Source organism: Notothenia coriiceps, unplaced genomic scaffold (genome assembly GCF_000735185.1).
Source record: "Notothenia coriiceps isolate Sejong01 unplaced genomic scaffold, NC01 NC01_scaffold00012142, whole genome shotgun sequence".
Classification (NCBI taxonomy): Eukaryota; Metazoa; Chordata; class Actinopteri; order Perciformes; family Nototheniidae; genus Notothenia; species Notothenia coriiceps.
In genome coordinates, this window is record NW_011344843.1 from 4,822 (window position 1) to 29,880 (window position 25,059).

General features: G+C 43.1%; 3 protein-coding genes across 4 annotated transcripts; 1 reads left to right on the forward strand and 2 right to left on the reverse strand.

Moving 5' to 3' along the window:
• Positions 1 to 734: 734 nt before the first annotated feature.
• Positions 735 to 4,762, reverse strand: LOC104947192 (beta-1,3-galactosyltransferase 2-like). Its single transcript, XM_010773161.1, has 2 exons — positions 4,000 to 4,762; positions 735 to 2,610 (listed from the first exon to the last, which is right to left on the reverse strand). The coding sequence occupies exon 2, from the start codon at positions 2,377 to 2,379 to the stop codon at positions 1,120 to 1,122; it is 1,260 nt and encodes a 419-aa protein (XP_010771463.1). The 5' UTR covers positions 2,380 to 2,610; positions 4,000 to 4,762; the 3' UTR covers positions 735 to 1,119.
• A 1,134-nt stretch (positions 4,763 to 5,896) lies between these two features.
• Positions 5,897 to 11,698, forward strand: ccdc28b (coiled-coil domain containing 28B). Its single transcript, XM_010773160.1, has 5 exons — positions 5,897 to 6,444; positions 6,758 to 6,927; positions 7,040 to 7,194; positions 9,508 to 9,530; positions 9,642 to 11,698. The coding sequence occupies exons 1-5, from the start codon at positions 6,209 to 6,211 to the stop codon at positions 9,694 to 9,696; spliced, it is 639 nt and encodes a 212-aa protein (XP_010771462.1). The 5' UTR covers positions 5,897 to 6,208; the 3' UTR covers positions 9,697 to 11,698.
• Positions 7,112 to 24,859, reverse strand: togaram1 (TOG array regulator of axonemal microtubules 1). 2 transcript variants are annotated; one of them, XM_010773158.1, is made up of 24 exons: positions 24,545 to 24,859; positions 22,832 to 24,000; positions 21,013 to 21,079; positions 19,901 to 20,029; positions 19,480 to 19,743; positions 19,106 to 19,368; positions 18,774 to 18,997; positions 17,833 to 17,933; positions 17,574 to 17,738; positions 17,388 to 17,453; positions 16,736 to 16,905; positions 16,481 to 16,652; positions 15,667 to 15,894; positions 15,184 to 15,307; positions 14,756 to 14,861; positions 14,328 to 14,563; positions 14,048 to 14,206; positions 13,754 to 13,880; positions 13,239 to 13,354; positions 12,904 to 13,087; positions 12,570 to 12,789; positions 12,379 to 12,465; positions 12,015 to 12,270; positions 7,112 to 7,187 (listed from the first exon to the last, which is right to left on the reverse strand). In XM_010773158.1, the coding sequence occupies exons 2-23, from the start codon at positions 23,852 to 23,854 to the stop codon at positions 12,017 to 12,019; spliced, it is 4,485 nt and encodes a 1,494-aa protein (XP_010771460.1). In that variant the 5' UTR covers positions 23,855 to 24,000; positions 24,545 to 24,859; the 3' UTR covers positions 7,112 to 7,187; positions 12,015 to 12,016. The 2 variants fall into 2 exon arrangements, with proteins under 2 accessions (XP_010771460.1, XP_010771461.1); XM_010773159.1 differs by lacking the exon at positions 7,112 to 7,187 and having other exon boundaries at positions 11,797 to 12,270; positions 16,481 to 16,649; positions 24,545 to 24,858.
• Positions 24,860 to 25,059: the final 200 nt, after the last annotated feature.

Genomic DNA, 25,059 nt, shown 5'->3' on the forward strand with positions numbered 1-25,059 from the left:
TATGGTATTATTTCCACATATTTCTCTCCATTCTTCCTTCTGCCAACGGTGTCGCAGTTTCTCGTCTCTCCCGTTTTTGTGCTTAGTGCGTACGCATGGGTTAGTTTGCATGGAGGACCGCACGTTTTCCCGTCAAGTTAGTATTTTATAAATCGCAAACATTGTGTAGAAACTGCCGAACGCCATTTTTTTTTAGCGTATATCCCTTTTATAAATGAGGCCCCAGCTCTCATAGTATGCCTCTCGTCCAATGAAATGACTTGCTCGCTCTATGACGCGTTGAACCCAATGTGAGCAAATGACTCTGAATGCTGCGACGCAGCACCTGAGATTACTTCCAAAAAGTTGTTCACGTTCTCAATTTTTTACGTTTAACGTTATATTCGTTCGGTACACACGTGTACCGAACCGAAGGGCCCGTACCGAATAATTTCGGTACGGGTAAGTGTACCTTTACACCCCTAGTAGCTAAATGAAGTTAAACAAACATGTTTTAAAAGGTAAAAAAGTAATGAGTAGTAGTCTGTGGAACTTTTGTGCTACATATGACTTCAAATTTACTTTCTCAAATGTTATTTCCTGGAATATATATTATTGCATTACGTTTTGGCCGATGGATTTATAAAACAACTGTCTACCAGTTGTTGTCAGTGTGCAACAATCTCAATATCTAGTAGCTTGCGTCATCTTTTCCCTCTACTGAAATAACTTAGAGTATGTGATACACATGTGGAATCGTTTATTTGCACTGGCCATGTCCACTCTTAGTTTTTGAACAGTCTCTATCTGTAAAGCAGCATCTATAAAACACACACACACACACACACATTATGGAAAAACAGTAGCCTTTGCACCACAGTGACACATCTTATCCCATTGTAAAATATACCGCTGTACATTAACCCTCCAGTGGTTTGACATATAAACATTTTCCATCTTTAGTACAAAATTGGTGATTTTTTTTTTTTGAGAATTTGTGTTCTTACACAACATGAATGCAGAATTTGGAGTCACCATATGGTTCATGTGTGGATTCATCCCTTGATCTCAAGGTAAGAAAAGTATAAGCTGAGATGACATTGTATCCAAACAAAGAGTGTTTAATTATATTTTCTTAAGTTATTGAGCTGGTCTCTCTCTGTTCAGTCTGTTGGAGCGTGTCCTCCCTGCTCTCGATATGTTGATGCAAGCGTTGTGTTTGTTGATCTGCAAGTGATGCCAGTATTTCAGCAGTTCATTGGGATGGAACCCATGTGACGTTATAAGATGGCTGTACTTGCAGCTTGAGTAAGAAACACGCCAGTGGTTGAACAGGAACTCATTGGGCGGAGGAGTGGGCTCGATCCGGAGCTTGGCCAGACATACTCCGACATACACATCCTCCAGTTGCAGGTGGCGAATTCTTAGCGAAGCGTGATAGATTTTCCTGGCCAAGTCTCCGGAAAAGACATATCCAGTACCAGAGCAGAAGGTGGGATACTTGTCGCCCGGGTACAACTCAGGGGGCATGTACCACTTGCTGTCTTTGTTCCGGTTGGGTGCAAAGTTTCTCATGTTATTTCCCGTGAAGTAGTTCTTCCGTAGCTGCTGTTCAGGCCTGAGCAGCTTGTAAACGAGGTTCTCCGTGTTGACGAACATGTCGCTGTCCGTCTTCATGACGTATCCGGCTTCTGGGCAGTGAATAGCAACCCAGTTAATTCCCATCAGTGTCTTATAGGTCAGGTTTTTGTAGGAATCCAGAAAGTCCTGCTGAATGATATCATGATACCTCCGGCTTTCTGCCTCCAGCATCTTTTGCTGTAAAAGTCCCAGCTCTCCGTCGTTTTTCCCCAGCAGAAAGAGCCGGATGAAACCCACATCCGGGGCCACGCTCTCGTTCCCCCATGTCTGTCGTATGGCATTTCTTGCCTCCACCTGCCGAGCCTCCGTGGCTACCAGCAAAACCAGAAATGGCGCGGGTCTGCTGTCTGCGCATTTGTCTGGCTCGTTGATGATATAAGTGAACGGTCCTTGGGTTATAGTGGCACTAAGATCTTCTTCTACACTTTGGCTAGTGTTGGCTGCCAGAGTGTTGTGAACACTTGGGTCCCCTTGAGGAGAGTAGACGGCATCCTTCTCAGGGGAGCTCATGTTGGCATTGGGTTTGAAAGTCGGCTGAGGAACAATGACGAACCTCCACGCTGAATGCGGGGCGCTCATATTCCATTTGGCTTTAGTGGTATGAAGTTCACCGCCCCCGAACACCACAGGATGACCCTTCCACCACTGCATACCCGTGATTTTAGGCAGGTGGACCAGAAACACCAGTAGACCCAACAGTGAGAGGAGATAGAGGAAGTTAGTGACATGCGTACAGCAGTGCCGCCGTCTCCACTGCATGGTTTCAACAGGACCGATTCACTCACACAGTGGTCACGTTTGCAAGGCTGATTGTCTTCTGACAAGTCCTCATCCCCTGGAGGCTGATTTATTCGCAGGATTGCTTAAAGGGCAAAAGTTGGTCTCATTTCCCATGTATGTTCATCACATGACAATCCCATACAATGATGTTGTCTGACAAGCCTGCAGTAAGCTGCTATTCTGCTCTACTGTTGCATGTCATGTGATTGCCTAGGAGACAGAAGAAGACATATATGAGCAACAAGATACAGCATGTCACATTTAAATGGCTAGACTTTAATTATATGGACAACAAATAAGGTATGTACAACAAAGCCATGACATAAATATTCAGGGTAAATTTCTAAGGTCAGTTAATTGTCATCAATGTGTAGACTTCAGTGAATCAACCTCCGTGTTCATGAAGTTGATTTAGCAAAAGCCAGAATTGGTCCCTTTCACTCTTTCGGCTAACACCCACAGCTCTAATCAGGCAGCTGCTATTAGATGATAAAAAGCTCTTATAACTGTATTGCTGCCCTGCACCAAACGACAGGTGAACAATGTTAGTGACCAGCTGGTGAAAATATTGGAGCATTTAGCAGCCAGATATTTCCCTCAGGAGTTGGACACTGATACTAAAGCTAAAAGGAGAGCCAATTTTTTTACTTACATTTATCAATCAACCAAATGTACTCCAAATGATATATTATGTTGCTCTGTTACTTCTCAAAAGAGTAACTGTATGCTAACAAATTTGACGTATAAACCCAAGAGATTATATCTTCCTCTGCCCCAAGGTAGTATGCAATACATTTATTGTAGGTTGAGGTTTCCATGATCGTTTTATAATCATAGTCTTTAGTTCTAAATCAAAGTCAGTTGCCTCCTCTGCTATCAGGATATTTTTTTTACAAAATCAAGTGCTTGTATTTAAAAAAAATGTCGTCTATTTTTCCGTTTGTATTTTTTTCATCCAAGTATCATGAAGTGAATCGACATAAAATCTATTTCCCTTCTTGCCTTGACTCTTTCCTTCCTCAGTCTCTCGTGGCCCCACAGATGAGGAACATCCAAATGTTGAACTTCCCATGCACATTTATAACGATAAACATAATTCTGTATTCTGTAGGGTTAGTTCCCCAGCAGACTAGAACAAAAAGCAACAACATGCCGTTCACTGTAAAGTTTCCTCGAAGTCACACTCACTTTTTGCTTTCTTAATATTTAACTGGACTTTCTTCCAGGCGAAGTAACGTTTGTTAATAGTTAAACAACATACTTTGGCTCTTGAACGGCATCGAGATGAGTAATGCTTACAGAATAAAGATCCTGTGTTTGCATGCTGCGAGCACCCAGAAGTCGAGTGTGGTCTCACAGTTTTTTACTTAGTTACACACTACCCTCTTAAAGGACCCCAACGAAACAAAGAGTGGTTTGTGAGATCGCACAGAAGCCCTGAAAAGACTTCTGTCGGCTCTCTTGCATGAATCAACCAAAATAGAACTAGTGTTTCCTTTTCATAAAGACACACCCATCACATCCTCTACGGCACATAACAACTGAAACATTTGTCAGCTTAGCATTGAGGTAATTTGCATCTCAACAGCATAAACTCACCCGTTAGAATCTAGAAACGCATCTCTTTCTGGCAGCAATCGTTCTTGAAAGTGATGCATTGCCCTTTTGGTCACTGCTCCTGCTGTGCCTATAGCCACATCACAATCACAAGCAGCGTCTGCTTCCTCCATTTATTTCCCCTCAATGTGCGTCAAATCTTCTTTAACCCAACCCACATGTGGCTGCCCAAAATGAAGGGAGAATGTGGTCCTCTTACAGACACTCGTAGATGTCTACCACAGGCATGTGTCTAGGTGTGTGTGCGTGAGAAGAACATGTGCCGGAGCTCCAGTGTTGCAGTCTCTCCATCTTCCTTGGCGCATTGTCCCCCGAGGCTTCACGCTGCTGCCTTTGGCCAGCGAGTAGAGAGCCAGTGGTTGGACAGCTAGCTGGGTGCTTTAACTGCCCCTGCTTATCCTGTTTTGTATATCAAGCCAGCAGTGGTTAGATAATCTCTGCATGATTAACATGTCTTACATCTCTCCGTTGGTTATGCTTTTCTTCTATTTTTGTGCTGATGCTCGTTTCCTTTCGCTCTTTCTTTATGATTCACATGCTCTGGTGTTGACATCCTTCCCCCTGTTCGCCTCTTGCTCCTTTTTCTCTGTTTCCATGTTCCTCTTTTTCACCCACCTCATTCACTGCGCTCTCTGCTGTGTTGTCTGCGAGACGGGTGAAAGCAGCAGCAGCAGCAGCAGCAGCAGCGGGGGAGGAGGAAGACGAGCAGGCGGTAGTGCTTTGCTGTGCTCTGAAAGGCAGTTCGAGGCTAGGTGGCGGTACGCTCTCCCACCACGTCACGCCGTCTCTGCTGCTGTTGCTGCCTGCTCTGTTAAAGGGGGGGNATTTTCTTTGTTATATTAACATATCTCTACTACTCTATGTATTGTATTGTAATATGTTTTTTTAATGGTCATTCAGTAAGTGGAAATGGATATGAGCCATACTCCACTATCCTTCAATAGAAAAGTCTCACCTGAGGTGCTTTTTACACGGAAACGCAAACGGTTGTATCCGCTACTTTTCTTTTTCGTATAGCCCGTTCGTTCACACAAGGCCGTAACGGAAACGCGGAAACGGACCCCGCAAACGATAACGGGTCCCAAGGTGGATAGATCTGCAAACGGAACGCTCTGGGGGGCCAAACGGCTCTGCGTGTACGCCCTATACGATCATTTCCTGATAACGATGAAGCCATAGCCCCACCTCTCCGCACCTCGATGTTAGTGCAAAATCTACAGCTCCTCTACCACAACCATCAGCAACAAGTTGACATGGAGAATTACATGAACTACATGTTGCTAAATCCACCGCGGGGCATACACAGAAGGGCAACCATGCTCGGGGGTCTTCTTAGCTGCTTTTGGTGTATTTTGTGGCGAAAGTAAAGCGCCACTTACAGGCCCGGCATATGTACTACAGCGTCTCCAGCGCTCCCGAGCGCTCCCGTGTGAACGGAAGACTTTTTTGATATCGTATTCGGTTCGTTTGCGTTTCGTATGCGTTTGCGTGTAAATGGGGTCTCAATAACAACCCAGTATATTGATTTTTTCCTTCAGCCATTTGTCTAAAAGCTGAGGCATTATTTCCATTTGTATAGTACACTCCCCTCAGGAATCATGTTACCTGTCTGTGCTTTATTCTCTCTATAGTGAGGAAGAAGGCTTCTGCAGTGTTTGGATTTATGATAATTTTGGTTGTCACATAATTGGTTCATTTGTTTCGGAAATGTCCTCAAAACAGCAACGCAGAGTGTGTCCTTGAGTTCACACATTCTCTCATGTCTTTTCACTTTGAGGGCGCTCTAAACATATCTTATTAGGTTACTGTTTCTCTCCCTTTTACTCTAGGGAAACATTATAGAGAGCAAGAAATGCTTTCCTTTAAAACTTTCATATAAAAGCAATCCCATTAAGGCAGGAGGATTAATACGGTTTCTCTGAGGATTTCATGTGTTTCTGACAGATATATAGTTGTGATAAACTAGGGATGCTGCGCTGTTAAAGCATCACTAAACGCCTTTTCTTTGCAGAGTGGAGAATCCTGAACTGCAGCACTAATTTTGGCACAGGCAGAATCTTCCAGAGGCAGGGAGGGAAGGCTGCTGGGTTTTGAACTTCCTACCTTTGTTGCTTTCGCACGTCCTGCACAGCAGCCAGGCAGTGCACCCCCCTCCTCATACTGCAGCAGGAAACTTAAAAGATAAACAATAATGGAAGACAAGCGCAAGAAGCGGAGCCCAAAGGTGTCTCTTCCCCAGCCGCCTCCTCCCCCCATCAACCCTCGCAAACTCCCCGTCCTGCCTGCAAGCAAAAGTGCCACCTTCTCCCTCGGCCTGCCGCAGCCCCCCTCCCCCAAGAACAGAGGCAAGTACAAGAGATCCATAGGAGCGTCAGGACAGCCCAAGGAGGTGTTCACAGTCGTCGTAGCCCCACCAAAGATCACCAGGTTTGTCTCTTAGAATATCAGAACAATTCTACAGAAAACACTATGATTTATAAACAATTGCTGTTAATGTTCCTTTACTTTTACGTCCGACCAACTCTTTAATTTTAAAACAGATAACTGGTTAGTTAGATAATGTCAGATCACATACAGTGTGCACGATTTTCACCACAGCTACATCTGAGCATAATAATAAAAGTGTATATAAAAGGAAACATGAGTACTTATACTTCATACTGTATGTGCATGATTAGACGATTGAAGGCTGGATTGTATTTTGAATACTGTTTTGTAACAACACATTTGTTTTCTTCAGGCCCCACAAGGAGAAGCCAAGGGCACCCCAGCCTGCAGGGCCCAGTAAAGTAGTCCAGTCCTCCCCCCTGCAGCACTCCTTTCTCACAGATGTCTCAGATGTGAGAGAGATGGAGGGAGGCCTCCTCAATCTCCTCAATGACTTCCACTCAGGCAAACTACAGGCTTTCGGTAAGATAACCTCGATAGTAGAGGCCACCATGGGAATATCCGGTTACAGGCTGAAATAAAACCAGTTGAAAAGTGGCTTTGTTTTACAAGTTGTACTTGTTTGGTTTGCTAGGCAAGGTGTGCTCTTTTGAGCAGCTGGAGCATGTGCGTGAGATGCAGGAGAAGCTGGCCCGCCTTCACTTCAGCCTGGACAGCCACGTGGAGGAGCTTTCAGAGGACCAGAGGAAGTGTGCCTCCGACCACAACCTGGAGCACCTGCTCTGTAACGTAAGCACAACCCACAGCAGCACAAAGGTCATGATAAGGGGACAGTGCACATAATCTCACTTTCACCTGGTCATAAACCCTATATGAATTTTAGAGTATTCTTTCTCTTAAAATTGTTCTTTTGTGCAAAAACTGCCTATTAAATTGCAAGAAATACCTTTTCATTGTATTATTGTTTCTGCTATTGTGGTCAGCCGATGAAACAGTCAAATGGCTCTTTACCTCTCCACTGAAAGTCTAGTTTAGTTGGTTTCACTCTTCTTTTTAAGCCTGAGGCTCTGGAGGTAAATACCTTCACATAACGCAACAACAATTATTTCACCTGTGAGACACTTATAATGAGAATAAAACCCTCCATTAGGTTGATTTAGTAACTATGCTATTCCGTAAACCTCCATTATAGTTCTACCAAAGGTCTTATTTCTATTTCTAAGGGGCCCTATTATGCTTTGTGGTGTGTTCCCTGTCCTGTAGTGTGTTTTATAGGTTTTAGTGCATGTAAATGGTCAGCAAGGGCTAAAATCCCAAAGTTATAAGATATAGTGACATCACTGAGTAACACATGGTGGTCGCGCTTCTATTGGCTAAAGCTCCAACGCATTGTATATAATAGGCTAAGGGGCGGGACATCTTTAAGAGGTTGATCAATCACAACAGGGCAGGCCAGCTAACCAATCAGATCAGACTGGACTCTGGTTTCAGACAGAGGGTGAATGACATAAATAAAGACCTTTTTGAACATTGAACCATGTGAATTAGGGGTTTCACAACTACCAATATTTACTAGTCGACACGTTTTTCAAAATAGTAGTCGACTAGTCGTTACGTCATAATAAAGACACACAAAGAGAGGTGTACAACTGTATTTTATATTGGAACTCATACAGTAACATTAAACACTGCATTTTAATTTGTGTTACATGGCTGAGTAAATAACAAACACTGGACTCACCAAAATCGACAGCAAAAAACTCTTGTTTACATAAATGCCACGTAAATCCAGTGCGCAACACTTTATTCGCTGTCCTCCACGATAACGTCCACCTTTCCATATTTTTGGTTTGAACACCAACGCATCGACATGTGAGGGAAGGAGGCTTGACCGCTTTCGGGTGACAGTGTTGCCTGCCAGGGAAAAAACCCTCTCACTCGGGGTGCTTGTGGCTGGAATAGCCAGGTAGCTCCTCGAAAGCGGGGGAAGCGGTGCACGTTTTCTGCCCACCACTCCAGTGGATTATCCATTGTGGGGATATGCGGTGTCCGCTGGCAGTAATCCCGTAGCTCATCATCCGCATCACTGTTGATCCATGTTTTCTTGCTGTTCGTTTGCCTCTGTTCATTGCTGACGCCGGTCCGTTGCTCACTGGTGCTAGCATTACTGCTAGTGCTAGCTGTCGGCAGCGGGTGTCTCATCTTCAGATGGTTGCGCATAGCAGATGCATTTGTATTGTACTTCAGTACAGCTGTACACAACTGACACTTCACTGTGGAGTTGGTTACATCTTCGTTGAAGTACTGCCATACATAAGAATCTCGGACGTGTTTTGGAGCATTTTGCAGCACCTCGTTTACCTAAATTTTTTTCACGACTAGTTGACTAGGGCCTACAGCGCCGACTAGTGGTAAAGGTAGTCGACTAGTCGACTAGTCGAATGTCACAGTAGAGGTACACAATACAAATATTAACCTGAACATGAGCATAATAAGGCCCATTTAAAAGCCTCAAGGGTCAGAATAGTACAGCACTTACATCTGCAGTGTTAATATGTCAAGCATGTGAGATAAGAGTATACTGTATGCACATAACCTATTTTCCTTTTAGCTGTGAACCTTCCAATAAAACAGATGTGCTGTCTGAGACGAGTCATACAGCAGTGTTAGGATTGTTGTTCGCTCCGCTGAGTTTCTAGCACGTTTTAAATGTTGAATACTACCCAGCACAAACAGGGATGTGTAGCCCAAGAATACTTTGAGAGTTTCTATTGTTAGCTTGTTGTGTGGCTCCTAGTTACAGGCGCCTGGGGCTCTCTGAGGGGAAGCTGCAGTGATATGTGTGAGGGAGATGAGAGAGAACCTTCAGCTCATTACAGACACTGCTGCCAGGGGGATGATTGTGTCTCAGAGCAGATGGGCTGTGAAGCAGCTTTCCATTTGTGTGGACACCAAGGGATGTTGACTAGTTGCTTTTGTAAACATTGTAGTCGGATGCTGGGAGCTTGAATCAAATATTGACCTGACTCACACACAGTTATTGATTAGTGTATAACATCATGTTCTACTTTTTTCTACCCATTTGTTTATCTGTTCCTGCAGCTGGAGGAGCTCAGCACCTCAATGTATCCTTTCATAATCTGATATTATTTTAAGGAATTACCCATGGCTCTAGACACTAGATTTAAATGTGTTTGTAAATCAAATGTGTGAATCCTTAATGTGACCGCGTTCAGACAAAAGCTCCACCTGGCTGAGAACCAGGATCTGCCCAAGACATCTGGTCCCTGACAAAGTGAGGTGTGGAGGATGGCGACCACACACACTCATCTTCTCCCAACATCTAGCTAGCCCATGTTGCCATGGCATTGATCCAGCTGCCTTAGTAACGGAACGGAAAGATCAACAAGAGGAGGAGGCGATATTATTTTGTATTTGGTCGGTGAAGCAGAGGGAACGATATAAGGACTCAAAGCAGCAGAGCATTATTCAAACACTCAACCAAAACCATAAACCCTCATTCATGGCACAATAAATGGCCGGAAGTTTTTACTGAACAGTTGTGTTAGATAACAAATGTTTTCAGCGTGTTCTTGGCATCAGCTAACTTGGCTCCAGGTACATCATTTGGGAACAAATCAAAGAAAAGTTCATAAAAAGCACACTTCATGATAGTTTAGGAAGTTGTGCTGATGTCATTGTATGCCTTGTTTTTCGCATAATTGTATAAGTATGCATCTCTGTTAGCGAAGCCATACTTGAGTAGCACACATATTTAGTCACATGTCGACAACACCACTGTGGTTAGCTTAGAACTTTAAAAGGGAGTTTGCTGTTATTCTGAATATACTCCCTCATTTGTAGGGCTTTGCTTTTAATACTGGACCAACTGGAGGTGTGACTTTGATACATCACATTTTAAAAAGGGACTTTGTGAGAGGATACAAAATGTATGTTTGATAAACTTTCATGTGAAATCGTTGATATGTTTTGCATAATGACTAGCTACTATACATGTTGACACTGATTGGTAAGAAGAAGTGAGCTGGAGGATTTATCAGGGTTGCCTTCTGGCTTTGTTTTTCTGAATGAGCTAGTCGACTGCTACTGAAGGGCATACATCTCTGTACAGTCCAATTAAATGGCAGCTACTTTTATAGTTCACGGTTTAGATTTGCAGCTTATTTAATTCAAACATTTGGCAGCGATGTACTTGGTCCATAATATTTAAACCCTGACAAGCTAATTAAAGTGATCAATCTTAAACCACAGAGCATCTCAAAGCAGTGGTGATTTGGTTATAGAAAATGTGCCTATACTGCTTTCTAGGCCCTCATTTGTTCTAATGCCTGGATGACCTCTACAGACTATACATTTCTTTACATCAAGAGAGACGCATCACTATTAGCTCTACATGTGAATTTGGCAGAACAACAAGACTTCTGAAGAATCTCCTTTGTATTCAATAACTTCCCATTAATAAAAGGCATTTAACTTAAAAAGGCACAACACTCTGGTTTCTTGGATGAAATGTAATGCAAAATGTTATCGCTTTACAGATGTGGTCAAAGAACCCATTTCCCGATCACATTAAGACATGAATGAGACACCTGGAAGTTGGTTTTACAGAAATAAAACACTTTATTTATATATCAATCTGTCTTTGCTCTTGTTCACAAACAAGTTCAATATAATTTAACAATTTGAAGAGTTAAAAGGCTACTTGAAGACTGGCACTATACTGAGACAGAATCAGATCTGAGCCTTCACTGTTTCTCAGGCAAACGCAGGAGCAAAACTCAGCTCCTCTTCCTCTCACCCCGTCCAGGAGAATTGGTTCCATTTCGATCTAGGCATCAGTGTTCATATATACATACATACATGATATATGTATATTTCCTTAACAAAAATAAAACATTTTGATCTTGCCAGTACATTTTGGTCATGCAAAACAAAAAGACAGACGGTACCAACTCAGAGCATCATTAACAAGACTTTTGAAACCATTACACTATAGATACATTATAAACTGTACCATTAAACAGCATACGATTACAGATTAAGCTAATACTGTGCAAATACACATTTGAACTGTACAAAAGTATTTTGTACTATTCTTGTTAATCTCAATTCACAAACAATACAACCACTACATAAGACATTTTCAAAATATGACATTTGAGGAAACAGCAAAATATATACATCTTTCAGGTCCCTGTCTTTGTGCATTTCAATCTTAAATTCTGTAATAGTGTCTCTGATTTGTCTACAGTACATGTTTAGATTATGAAAAGAAAAAAGCAATGACAATCATATAATTTAAATGTAAAACTCATGAAGTCCATCATGATAATGAGCTACCTTTTCAAAGTGCAAAGAGAGCAGGTTGAGTATGTGTCAGACCTGAAGTCTGTATGTTACCATGCTTCCGTACCAGAGGAAATCTCACTGAGACAACATTAAGAGCTCCTTCTTTTAAAAGGACTTTCTCTTTATTGATATAAAAGTGCAGGCACTATTAAGAAATGTAGAACATCTCTGTCTTCAAGTAAGGTCAGTGTTAATGTTCTTCTCTTCAAACATTAGGGCGTGCTTGGGTTCTGTTTTACCTTTAGGATACGTTCCTCAGGATCTCGTTCAAACCTTTATGGACATTGGCAGGCTGGGAGGCAGCACACTCCGTCAGGCTGGACCCCATGTGGGCGTGAAGGGCTTGGCACAGGTTTGCGGTCGCACCCCTCACGCTGCCGCCCCGGCCATGAATGGTGCCACTGTGGGTGGAGGTGCCCAGGAGGTGCCACAGCAGAGGGACCACCTTCTGCTCCACCATCTGGGGCTTGCGAGGATAGAGCTCCGTCACAAGTTCTGGAAATAAAAAGTGAGAAGGAACAATAGGTGGTGAGAAAAACAAACCGATTTAGAAGCCAAAGGTGAAACTAATAACAGTGTTCAGACTTTTCCCATCAAACCTACCTGCAACTTTTTCAATCATATCCACCTTCGCTTTGCCGTTTAGAAACTGGGCTTTTGTGCAAAAGGGCTGAAGAAGAAGACTTTTATCTGTCATGGAAACAAAAGAAAGTCAAATAAAGACATGTTCTCCAAAAAGACTGAGCCTCTGATTTGACTTCTACAAGAAATATTTGAATGCTCAAAATGAGTACCGAGATTTAGGATAAGTGCATTAATAGCTCCAATAGCAGCAGAGTAAATGGCGTTGTTCTTGGAGTTGAGGTGATTGTCCACGATTGCTGGGACCAGGATGTTGACCACTTGGGACAGGTTGTCCTTCATCAAGTGGGAGATTTTCTGTAGGGACTCCAGGGCGTACAGGTTGACCTTGCTGTTGGACTCCTGCAGCCGGGCCTTGAAAGCATCAAACAACTGAAAGAAGAAGTTAAGAAGAGAATTCTTTTAGATTTTTCAATATAAACACAGCCTGATGGTAACTGAGAACCATGATGAGGAAATATTTATAGGATTTGGAAAAGCACTGACCGGGTATATACTTTTGATGACCATGTTGGGGTTGTGCTGGCAGTCAGCCGCTAACTGGTCGATTCCCTTGATCCTCTCTCTGAAGTCCTTTGAACCGAGCAGACCTGAGATCTGCTTGATGTATTCTGTCTTGTCTGCAATACTCTGAGTCTGAGATCTGCAGCTGTTATGGGTGTTCGCCTCCCTGTGGATAATTCAAAATACATCAAATGGATCACTTGAATAAACCTACGAGTTAAGCTTGAATAAAGTACTTCCTATATGGGTTGTAAAGTCTAAACTTCTGCTGAATTTGGGCTGTACAGTGCTGTTGTCCTGTTTGATTTTCCACCCACCTGTTGGTCTGCTGGAGCGGCTCTCTGGTGAGAGACGAGGCCCTGACTGTCCCGCTGCCTGGGAGGGAGCGTCTACCCCTCGCTGACTGGGAGTCTTGAGGAATCTCACCAAGACCCTAAGAAAAACAAAAACAATCTCCAGGTAAGATTGCGGTGTAACCTTAAAAAGGTAGGGTAGGTAAGAATGGAGAAACCAGCTCGAGTGCGCTAGAATTTGAAAGTACGCAGCCGAAAAAATCTGCCCCTTCCTTCAGACTTCCTTACAGAGCCCCTCCTCCAACACACACGAACGCGCTATGACCAATGAGGGCACGAGATAAGTTGATGATTGGTCGTGCTTTTTACAGCACCACTGCTTCCACAGATGACATTTTTTTATGTATTTATTGTCAAAGCATTTCATGTATTCATTGCTATCGGGATGTTAAGAGCATTCCATGGAATATAACAAAAAGTGTTTCTGAAGTGAATTACCTAGCAATAAAGGTTAATAAAAACACAACAAAAAGTCGTACCTTTGTCTTGAGAGTGAAGACGGTCTCTCGGACTGCCGGCAGGTCTTTGGTGGGGATATATTTCTCCAGGATCTTGTCAAAGTCAGGGTGGGAGGACAGTGACAGCAGCATTCGACGCCCAAAATACCTGTTTGTTAAACCAATATGATAGTGAAAACTCACAATAATTGAATATCAAAAGTCTCTGTCATATGTACATGTTAGTTCTCAAAAAAAGAAAGTATGTGTGCACATGAATGAGGCCCAGTAGTCCCATTTGCAAAAACCTAACTCTAAAGCAACAAATTGGCGTACCTGGGTTCCTGTGAGGAGTCTTGTGCGAGTTTGGTGACGGCAGGTAAGATTCTATCAGTGAGATCTTTACCTCCGGACAGGAGGCGGGCGGCACCGACCTTCTCCATCAGATTAGCCAGGTGCTGGGCCGTGCATTTTCTCACCACTGGGTTGAGATTACTGTCAGAAGAGGAGAAAACCATTCAGCAATCAAAGATAGAAATGTTTTATTGGGTGTTAAAAATAGTGCAACGGTACCACAGAATTTCTCAACTCTATTTATGTAGAGATAACTACTGACCTGAGACCCCCAGAGAGCAAAGCATTAATTCCTCGAGTTGGTGTGCAGTGCTGAACCATGCAGTCCAGTGCTGCATCCACATCCTGCCTGATGAAGGCGTTACTCTCCCCGGCCTTCAGCAGCAAAGCCTTGACTGTGCCATCCAGCTCCTGGTCCATGGCCTTCTGCAGGTGGCTGTACATGTCGCACAGCGTACACACTGCGACCTTGGAGACGCTTGACCGCAGGTTCTTTACCTAAATGAGATTGTCATTATAAATACCTAACAGGAAACAGAGTCATTCCAGGCGGTCAGCCAGGATATCAAGACACTACTAAGACACAGATATCAAAATGGGATATCGATATGAATCAGGGGTGAGGCATTTCAAGTTCAGAAGGCAAAATGAAAAATTGATGTGGGAGCGCTATACAACAAGTTAATCTACCTCTTGAATGAGAACCAGGCAGACGTCATGAAGCCTGCCCTGGAGTGTGTCTGAGTGGTAGTGAGCCAGACTGCGCAGGAACGTCAGACCCTCGATCTTCTTCTCCCTGAAGAAAAAGAAAAAGGATCATTTAGAAGACAATTTTTTTGGGAGACATTTTGTTGACAAAGTTTCTAAATGTCGTTCCCGTATAATATATGTTGACTAGCGATGTCTCTTTAATTAAAAAGGTATTTTACTGACATGACATTTCATATTTTTCTATTAAATCAATTATTTATCTAATCAATGCATGCAAAATCAAAGGTTCATGCTATTCTATATCTTATAAACCTTTATCCTGGATTAGAGTTATCAGCATAAAGGATTGTAACTTCTATTCCCAGAGCAGTGCAGCTGAGACTCTGTAGCATGTGAGTGTTTCTCACCAGTCCTCGGAGCTCAGCAGGTTAAAGCTCTGCGTCAGTGCCAGGTCAGGCTTGGAGAAAGGACACAGCTCAGGAAGCTCAGAGAGGGTTTTCTTGTGTCCCGGAGTACCAGGGGAGAGCTCGTCTAAATGAACCGTCAGGCAGCACACAACACATAGATTTATTCTCATGTTACATCTCTATCAGTGTGAAAACAAGCAGCGCGTGTGTGGGTGGCGGTGCATTAACAGTAGGTTGTCAAAACAGAGCATTGTGGAACATTACCCAAAGCAAACATCTTATTCACCAGCACTCTGACAGTCTAATTAATGTGCCAGCATATAATTTCCATAAACAAAGGCCTGTTGAAGCACTGGTTCATCTATTTGTAATGGGGTGGAATGATGCTGAAAGCAGGCCAGTTTCAGACCGAGTGAGGGATCGCAACATGATAAAAAGGTGCAGTGACATTTTTTGTTATTTAAAAAACAGAGAAGCACTTACCGGAGCTGTGGGAAAGTGATGGTCGGGTTCTGCTGAGGCTAGGGGCCCTCCTTAGACGGGACTGATTTTTGGAGTTGGGGGGCACTGTGGGGGGGCTTGGCTGGTGCGGAGGAGTCAAGCACTTGCTGGGGCTTTGGGGTCCCAGTGGGCTGGTGGGGCTGATAGGGGACTCATCGGAGAGATGCTCAGCTTTGGTGGATGCCAGTGTGCTGCCGTTCAGATGCAGATCTACAACAAAAACAAAAACCTAATGAGCTTCATAGATGGATGATTGATCTTAAGTACATGAGGATACAATACAAATACATTAAAGCAAGATCTACTTAGGAAGCTCAATATGCCGGGTTCCTACCTCCTTTACAAAGATTCACTCACTTCTCCAGTATTTTAAAAGAAGCATTTAGATAAATATTAATTCCAATACAAATGTTTTTACACAAAGTTAGCTTTTATAATAATGAAACCTGTGTTTTGACACTATAATATAAGTGCTAAATTCAATTATATGTCTACCATTGAGGTTATATTTAGTTGTGGTGTTGTACTGACCCTCTCAATATACAATTAAAATGTTTAAGCACTTTCTCTAAAACCTTTAAATCCCTACATTATAATACAAGTATTCTCAAGGTTTTCAGCATCTGCGTAAACCTTATCCAACAAAAAAGGTATACCTTATAATGGGCTGTGTTAAACATTTATAATTGCTCCAAGTGAGATTCTAAATTCTGACTAAAATTCGAATTATAAAGAGGCTAAATTAAAGCAAAAATAAAAGCACTTGGTTAAGGTTTCCAAATATTTCTTCTCTTGCCTTTGATGATTAACTCTCTATTCTCCTCTGTGGGCGAGTCCGACAGCATCTGCCTGACTCGGTGGCGGATGGTGTCTCGAGAGACGTCCGCTTGACTGCACTGCCCCTCCTGCTGATCCAGACCCTGCCGCCGCATCTTATCCCGGTGGAACCTCGCGTTCTTCACCCTCTGCTTGGAAACAAAACAAAGCAGGTGGTAACTGGAAACTTGGTAGGATGTACTACTATTTTAGCACTGGAAAAGGTGTGACTAACCTTAGCCTCATCTGGACGGGGGCTGTCAACACAGTCCAGGCGGCTGCCAGACAGAGCCTGGCTGTAGAGGCCAGCTGAGAGGTCAGGGGGGGGTTTTGCTACAAAATCACCCTGCTCCAGTGACGAGGGGACTCCTGGACGGCCCGAGGACACTGCAGTGCCGAACACGCCTGAGACAAAGAATGATGAAGATGTTTGCAGGGAACTTAAATGTGTTATTGAGACCTTCTCAACTGCTTGAAGAACCCGTAATAAGATGTAATCAGAATTTTTCAAAAGTGGTCTGATTATGGGAAAACAAAGGGGCTCATTCACCAATAGTTTTTTTGTCTTTTCTTAAATTGGTTTTGAGAAAGGCCCGAAGAAAAGTCTGATCCATGTAATACTTAATAATGAGAATCTAATTCTCCTCGTAAATTGAAAGCGTGTGCCTGTTGAGTCCTATCTACAGGTTATTGTACTGCCAATGAATGAAGCCTAATGCCCACTTAAAATACGTTGGTTATGCTCCTACATAACTGAGGCATGGCTTTGGGGAACAAATCACTTAAATCTCAATATGTTAAAACTCAGCTAGAAACCTTTCAGCAACATAATATTGGACAACTGATTGATGACATATGGGCACAAATCAGGATCTGCACAGACTGACCTCTTCCAATGACTCCTTCAGGCAGATCCGTAGCTAGTGAGTTCCTGCTGATGTTGCTCTGAGATCCTAAGATTCAAAGAAGAGGAATACTCATTGATGTTTTTATTATAAGGCACATATAACATTTTTACCAGGTGAATCTTGCGAAACAACCCTCTGTTCTTTTTGATATCACAGCTGTCTGACCTTTGGCAGGCTTCAGAGCTCTGACTGATTGCCGGGAGTCCTGTTTGACCAAAGGAGGGGCGGGTCCTGTTGAGTCTTCCTCAGTTTTGATTGATCCGTTGGAGTAAGTGACTCTCTGCCCAACAACACCCACCTCGGAGGACAGTTCGTTTGTCTGAGATAATCCTTCATAAGAACAAAACAAAAAGATACAGAGACTTAAAAAAGGTTAACGAAACAACATTTTTTATTGAGCAAAGCCATGTTTTTCCATGTATACCTTCAAGGCTGCTGAAGTCCATGGAAACAGAAGACCTCAGTTTCGCAGAAGGCACTCTTGCAATGCGAGGCTTCATTCCTGAAGAGGCAGAGTTTCCTGAACTGTTGACAGATATGACAAGGGAGAAATTATGCTCGAAAGCTCCTTAGCAATGTGCAATACATTTAAGACCTGGAAAGGGTTATTAACGCCTTTGTTACCTCGAGGTTGGACTACTGCAACGCTCTGTACGTGGGTAAGGAACAGGCGTCAATTAAGCGCCTGCAGCTAGTGCAGAACGCAGCTGCGCGTCTTTTCACTGGCCACAAAAAGCGTGACCACATCACCCCAATTCTGGCCTCACTGCACTGGCTTCCAATTCGGTTCCAAATTGATTTTAAACTCCTTTTATTTGTTTTTAAAGCACTAAATAGGCTGGCTCCGGCCTATATAGCTGAACTCCTCCAGAGCTACACCCCAGCCAGAGCTTTAAGGTCTGCTGACCAGCTGCTGCTGGTAGTGCCCAAGACCAGGCTCAAAACCTGAGGGCACCGAGCCTTCGCAGCAACTGGCCCTAGGCTCTGGAACACTCTGCCCCTCCATGTGAGGTTGGCCCAGACTCTAGGGGTTTTTAAATCTACACTTCTTCTCCCTGGCCTTTTAGTCAGAGCGGAGCACGACTCCTGACTTTTCCCTGTGTTTTTTATATATCTGTTGTAATTTATTGTCTTTTATTGTGATTGTAGTAATGTGTTTTTATGTGATTGTAGTATTTATTACATGTACAGCACTTTGCCCCGACCAAAAATCGCTTTTAAATGTGCTTTATAAATAAACTTTATAAATAAACTTTGATTTGATTGATAAACAACCCCAAATGGGTATCAGGTTATCACTGCTACATTATAACGTGTAACTGTTTCTGAGAAATGCCTGCTAATATTTCTGCGCTATTTCTTTACCTGGCTTTGCTGCCATTGAAGCTGGAGTTGGCGACTGAGCTCAGACTGGAAAGTCCACTCTCACAGGTTGAGCTGGTTAGCATTGGAGATGTGTGTGATGGCGAGTCCAGGCCCAGGTCCAGCCTCACAGCGGAGTCAGGGCTGTCTGGATCTGAACTGCTCAGGCTCACTTTGGCCCTCTTCTTTGCTGCGCTGTTGCGCAAAGAGCGCAGGGAGTTCAGCATCTGTGATCAAAACACACAAATTGGCAGATATGAGCACTGAGGAATTTCATTAACTCCTGCACTAGCACACTGTGTGTCTCTTTAAGTGTGTATTGTGTGTTCACCGACCTCCTGCATGTCCAGAGGGTCATCCTCTTGAGCATCAGGGTCAACATGAAGGTCCTTTTCTACCTGCTGATTCTGAGGGCTTCCTGTAGCATTGTGCCTCTGGCCATTATTGGAGTGTACCTGCTCTGCTGTTGGTACAACAGGAGAGATAGAAAGGGTTGCCCTGGTGCTGCTTAGAGCCCGGCGAAACGACGAAGTGGAAGAAGAACTCATGAGGGAGGCACGCAGAGGCCGGGGAGAGCATCTGCTAGAGAGAGGTTCTCCTAGAGGGGCAGGGAGGAGAAAAAACAGATGATACAAAGAGGTAACAACATTTTAACATTCAGCTGACACATCTCACGTCAACTTAGTTAAAAAAAATAAGGATTAATTACCCTTCGCTGTGCTGGCTGTGTCTCTCCAGGGGCTGCCGTCTCGCTGCTGAGGGGAGTTCTCTCTCTTATTGGGCCATGTGTTGGACATAGAGAGGGAGGAGTCTGCGTGGCGGCGGGATAGTGACGGAGTAAGCATGCCTCCGGGGAGTGTCGCCAGCGGGTAGGAGGGCAGGAGAAAGGATCCAGATGTGGTGGGGTTCGCGGGGAGGGAGAACGTGCGCTCAACACTGGGGTTCCTCGAGAGCATGCGCCCCTTTGGTGCCACTGTGAGACAGAGGAGGATTCACACATCAGGAACAGATACAAGGTACAAAATGATTCAATACTGGTGGGATGTTTAACACAACGCATTAAAAGGGAATTTTAAAGGGTTGGACATCTTTTAACCCAAGCAGATCAGTCTAAGGTAACGAGTCCTTACCAACATCCTGGTCAGAGAAGTTGCTGTTTTTATAGATGTCAGTATCCAAGTTGAGGCTTCCACTTCTTCTGAGGCGTGCAGGGGACTCTTTCCTCCTGGGGGATTGCGGCTTTGGAGGCTGTGCAGGACCTAAATGGAAAGTAGATTTTGTCTTTCATGCTACAAACCTGACAGGGTCGCACCATACGCAAATACTGTTAACAACACTAACTTCACTTCTAAAGGTTACACTGCTCATGTATAGTCTGCTTCAAAGTTGTATGATACATTAAAGTAAATTATATATGTTTTGGGAAATCACTTCACTACATAAGGTTATACTATAAGGCAATGTGTTATTATACTCCAATAGTTTCATTTTTGCCTCAGTAATTTACTTTGCAATGAGTAGAGGAATTCATATTCTGGTGGTACCATGGGGAAGAATTTCACATTTCCGCATCTTATTTGAGACACAATTTAATGATTTAATGGCCCTGCGTGACTATAACTGAACACATTTTTAAATCGAATAAGTAAAAAATATGTTCCAGAACTTTTCTTGAAAAGTTCTCAAGTGCAGATATGAACTTGACGTCAAGAACAGCCTGCTATAAATCTACAACCTTTCTATAGTGAGCGCAGCTGTAACACCACAGATTTTCTAGGCTGGACTTTCTATTGCAATCGGCTAATTGCAAAAGCTTCTTGGCTCTGAAATTCACCCAGAGTATAAATCCCACAGAGTAGGCCTACTTTTACAACATGAGTGATATTTAGTGGGTGATTCTTACTTAAGCAATACTGCAACACGGTCTAAAACTGTTATTACATTGAGAGCATTCAGTGCATCTGACCGTGAACATTTTACAGGAAAATTATCAATTTTTTTCCAGTTAGGATACCTTGTGTTCATCAGGCTAAAAAGACTATACACTTGGTGAATATATTGGACTTTTCTGGCCTAGCAACCGTGCTCATCTCAAGGCATGTGGTAACAAGTGGCCCAGTGACTCCCTGACTCAGCACTCTAATCCAATTTAAAGACCGATTTAAAGTTCAGCTGCAGTTGACCATGACTTTTCAACTCATGAGGAATGCATGTGAGTAATGGTAGGTGTATTTGTACTTACTGAAACTGGGAACGTAGGTCTCTGGACTCAGCTTTCTAGACAGGGGAAGGAAATCCTCACTGGCCACCTAGACAGTAGACAGAACAGCATTATCCAACAATAGAGGATGAAGTTCAAATAACTAAAGGAAAGCTATTCTTAAACAAACAGGAGTCTAAGTGTAATTCCATCCACTTGCCTGAACAAAGGGATGCAGCATATACTGTCGAGCTCAGACAAGAGACACTGGCATTTAGTTGGAGCCCAGGCTACTGTAAACAGACTTAACTAAATATACATGAAGCCTCTCGTGAAACTCTATCTGCCGACCCTTGAAATCAGTCAGAGATGAACAAATCAAGTAGAGATAGAAGGATGACAGATTTTACATCAGCCTCAGACACAGTGTGGTTATTCCCACTGCCTAAAACCTGATCAGCATTGTGCAGCACTTAGTGTGATTGCAATCAACACTAGAGCAGCAAACAAGCCATGTTCTACAAGCATAACCCTGTGATATTACCGATTATGTTTCAAACCCCCTTCAGTAAGTGTGTTGTGTGGTAATGGGGTTGCTGGGAAACAGACACTCCTGTAAACATAAGGTTTTTCAGATAGAGGCTCTGAGCTGGATAATCGTTTCCAGAACAAAATATGGTCAATTAATGCAACAAAGCCACTCAACTAAACCAATAGACGGTATTAGAATAATGGAGTGTGTTTCAAAAATCATTCTAGTTTGTTAGCCAATACAAATAATACATATTTAACATTAAAGTGGTAGAATAACCTCGATTTTTTTCTCAAGATGTTCGATCATCCTCTTGGCAGCAGCAGTGTCACATTGCAGGAAAATGAGTCACCCATTGTATCACTTCCAAGAATAGTCTCAGTGAGATTGTACCTCCCTCGGTTCATAATGATTTGAGAGCCATATATTAAAAAATACCATATAACCTATTGTGACACTGCCAACAGATACAGACTTATTCATAATCATTTAAAACCGAAAAACCTCTGATCGAGAATAATAAGCCGTCTAGAGAATATGCAATCATGGAAACAAGCAGAGGTTGATTGGAGTGAAAGCTGCAGAGCTCATTGTAGAAATATATAACTATATTTCTGCTGCACCCAATCCATACTGCATCATGAGGGTATTAACTAAATTCAGGTTTTTCTCCCCAAACTCTCTGTGAGAAGATTGGCACCTCTAAGGTTTATTTTTGGATTGTGGTTTATGGATGTGACGCAGCTTGTTCAAAAAACAAGTGTGCAACTCTGACAGTAAACAATCGCTCAAAAGCCCCGTCTTCTGGAGATTTATTTTTACCGTGGATTAGCTTCATCGTTCCTCTGTACACTGAGCAAAAAAGAAAAAGCATGCACAGAAAATATCTACTCCTCCCATGCTCTTTGTGATGGCTGTACTTGTTGACTGATTGGGATAAAACAAACATAACTGCCTGGTCGCTGAAATTCTCTGTATTTTCAAAGTTAATGTGAAAAGCACTTTGGTACTTCGGCAGTTACCAAATGACTGATTAAGCCCTACTTGCTTTGGATTTCAAAGAGTGGAATGAGAGGCTGAACTCAGCTTGTTAAGTCAATAGGTGCTTCATTAATGTCAATCAATGGTAACCAAAAGAACACCATTTCGATCGGTTTTCTGGGTAAATTAACCTTCAATATATCAGAATATCAATTAAAACGGTTTTCATTTAACAGAAATCAGAGTCAGTGCAATCATATGCTAAATCTGGTACTGTTTCCAGGTGGTTTGATTATCACAAGATATAAAAAGTGAGAATATTGTCTACACAGTAACGATGGAACCCACCTTTTCAGAGCACTTTCCATTTAAATGCTGGCCCGTCTGACTTGATGAGAAGCCCGACATCTCCCAGGGTAGTTTGTTTTTCCCTTTTCCCGCGCTGACAATCCTTCTTTGAAGAGGAAGGTCATCAGTAAGGGATCCTAAGCTACCATAGCCATACAATCGCTCACAGTCTGGTTCAGTTCTGTGGCTCCTGGCACTGCTTATCCGCCTTCCGTTCATCACCCAGTCCAGATCGGCCCCAGAACCATGCTGCAGGGTGCACCGGTGTCCTGGTTTGGGGACCACCAAGCCATATTCAACTATCCCCTCTGAGGAGAGTTTAGGAAGGACGTGCCTTGCTCGTCTTGCCTGTACAGCTGCCATAAGACCCTCTGCATCCTCATTGAGTTCCACCATGTCCACAGCTTTCATTAGAGGCTGTTTTTTCCCTGTGTCAAGGCAATAGTCAAAAATGGCAAACAGCTCAAGGGCGGCGTGGCGGACCTTCCTCTTGTTGTCTGCCAGGTATGGTGCAACCTCAAAACAAAGCTTGGGGATGTTGAAATCTTTTCTAGGATGAGTGAGCATAGCTGCCATGATGATGTTAAGGACATCTTCCCGTACCCTTGAATTATTTTGTTTCAAGTTGCAAATCACAAGATCTAATACTTGTTGTGGTGCAACAGATCTAATCAGCTGTCGGAAAACATTCATGTATTCACTTCTTGTGATGGTGCGAGTGTCCCCTAGCGTGTTCAGAGCCACTAAGACTATCTGCTTGAAATATCTGTCTACACCTGTATCCAGCTTCTGAATAAGTAAGTTTAAAACTTGTAATGTGCCATACAACACTTTAAAATTACTGTCATCCAGAAGCCGAGGGAGGAAATTAATGAACTCCAAAATACTGCCGGATGGGACTGATTTTATGTCCACTTCGGACAGGATCTGTTTAAGCTCTTCCACCCCATTTGTGCGATTTTGGTAATTCTTCAGGTCCAGAAGCAGCTCATGTAACTCCTGGGAGATCAATCCAGGTATCATTATTGATGGTCTTATGGTTTCTGTCAAAATTGAGAATCCAAAGAAGCAAACACAAGCCCGAGAGGACAATAATATCCCTCCTCTTTAATTCGGGATTTCATCCTGAGGTGTCTTTGGTGATGGAAACCACCCTCCTGGTTATCAAGCTGTGAATGTAAAACATACAAAAACGCATGATCGATTCAATTTCCATTTACTCAAGAGTGTTATGAGGGAAAACATGGCTATTAATGTTATTGAACATGTTACACAACCACATAAATGTACAGATTTTAATTGACAGTGTTTCCTCTACATTATGATCATGGACTACCGTTACGTTAGAATAGAGAGAATGGACACAACAACCACTTGTGGCTCTCATGCACGGTAGTCATCAGCAGAATGGTTAGATAACATTAACTGCTACATTACTCCCTGTTATTCTAACATGAGTTAATAAAATGCGTGTCAATGGGAGTCTTAGCCAGTTATACAATACTAATGCGTCCAATGGTCTTATAATCAATCCCTGACTAAATTACACCGTTACCGTTAAGCAGCCTACATGAGTTAGCTAACGTTACCAAGAACCTTGGCTAACGATAACTGCAACACTCAAACGGTGCTAAGCTAACTGCGCTAGTGTGGTGGGTGGTTAGTGCTGGCTGACTGAGCTAGCAAAGTTATGAAAACAGCAGGAAAACAGACCTCGCATTTCTCCTGATCCTCTTCCGTCACGCTCGACAAGTCTATCTAATGTTACGTCGTCCAAATGTCCATGTCAGGCTGCGGCGGCTACGGTTCTCCTTAGTGCAGACATTTTCCGTGGATGTTTCAGATGGTATGTCTGGAGTGTTGAATGTTTGAAAGCTACGGAGGTATTCACACAGAGAGGAGCCCACACACACACACACAACACACAACACACACACCGAGGAGGCAAAATGGCGAATACATGTCGCAAACTGAGCGCTTCCATGGTGACGCGAGTTCCAAGCTCCTCCAGGCGGTTCATCTGCACAGAGCAGCGGCGTGGGCTCCACAGGCAAACAGAGTGGAAACACTCAGATGTAACAGGACAAACTATGTCATTTTAACTAGTTTTGAACTCCACATATATCTATAGAACTATTATATTAATATTAGCCGCCACTCTTGTTAGTGTGCTGTTTTATGAAACATTGTTGTACATGAATTGTGTGTATATATGGTTGTATTTGTAA

Bases quoted from the DNA above. Each gene is read 5' to 3' on its own strand.
- LOC104947192 (XM_010773161.1), bottom strand. From the start codon at position 2,379: ATGCAGTGGAGACGGCGGCACTGCTGTACGCATGTCACTAACTTCCTC.
- ccdc28b (XM_010773160.1), top strand. From the start codon at position 6,209: ATGGAAGACAAGCGCAAGAAGCGGAGCCCAAAGGTGTCTCTTCCCCAG. The intron at 7,195-9,507 runs GTAAGCACAACC...CTGTTCCTGCAG, and splicing joins TGGAGCACCTGCTCTGTAAC to CTGGAGGAGCTCAGCACCTC. The intron at 9,531-9,641 runs GTATCCTTTCAT...GACCGCGTTCAG, and splicing joins GAGGAGCTCAGCACCTCAAT to ACAAAAGCTCCACCTGGCTG.
- togaram1 (XM_010773158.1), bottom strand. From the start codon at position 23,854: ATGATACCTGGATTGATCTCCCAGGAGTTACATGAGCTGCTTCTGGAC. The intron at 17,739-17,832 runs GTATACATGGAA...GTTCTTATGAAG, and splicing joins GGACTTCAGCAGCCTTGAAG to GATTATCTCAGACAAACGAA. The intron at 15,895-16,480 runs GCAAGAGAAGAA...TTTTTGTTGTAG, and splicing joins TAGAGAGTTAATCATCAAAG to ATCTGCATCTGAACGGCAGC.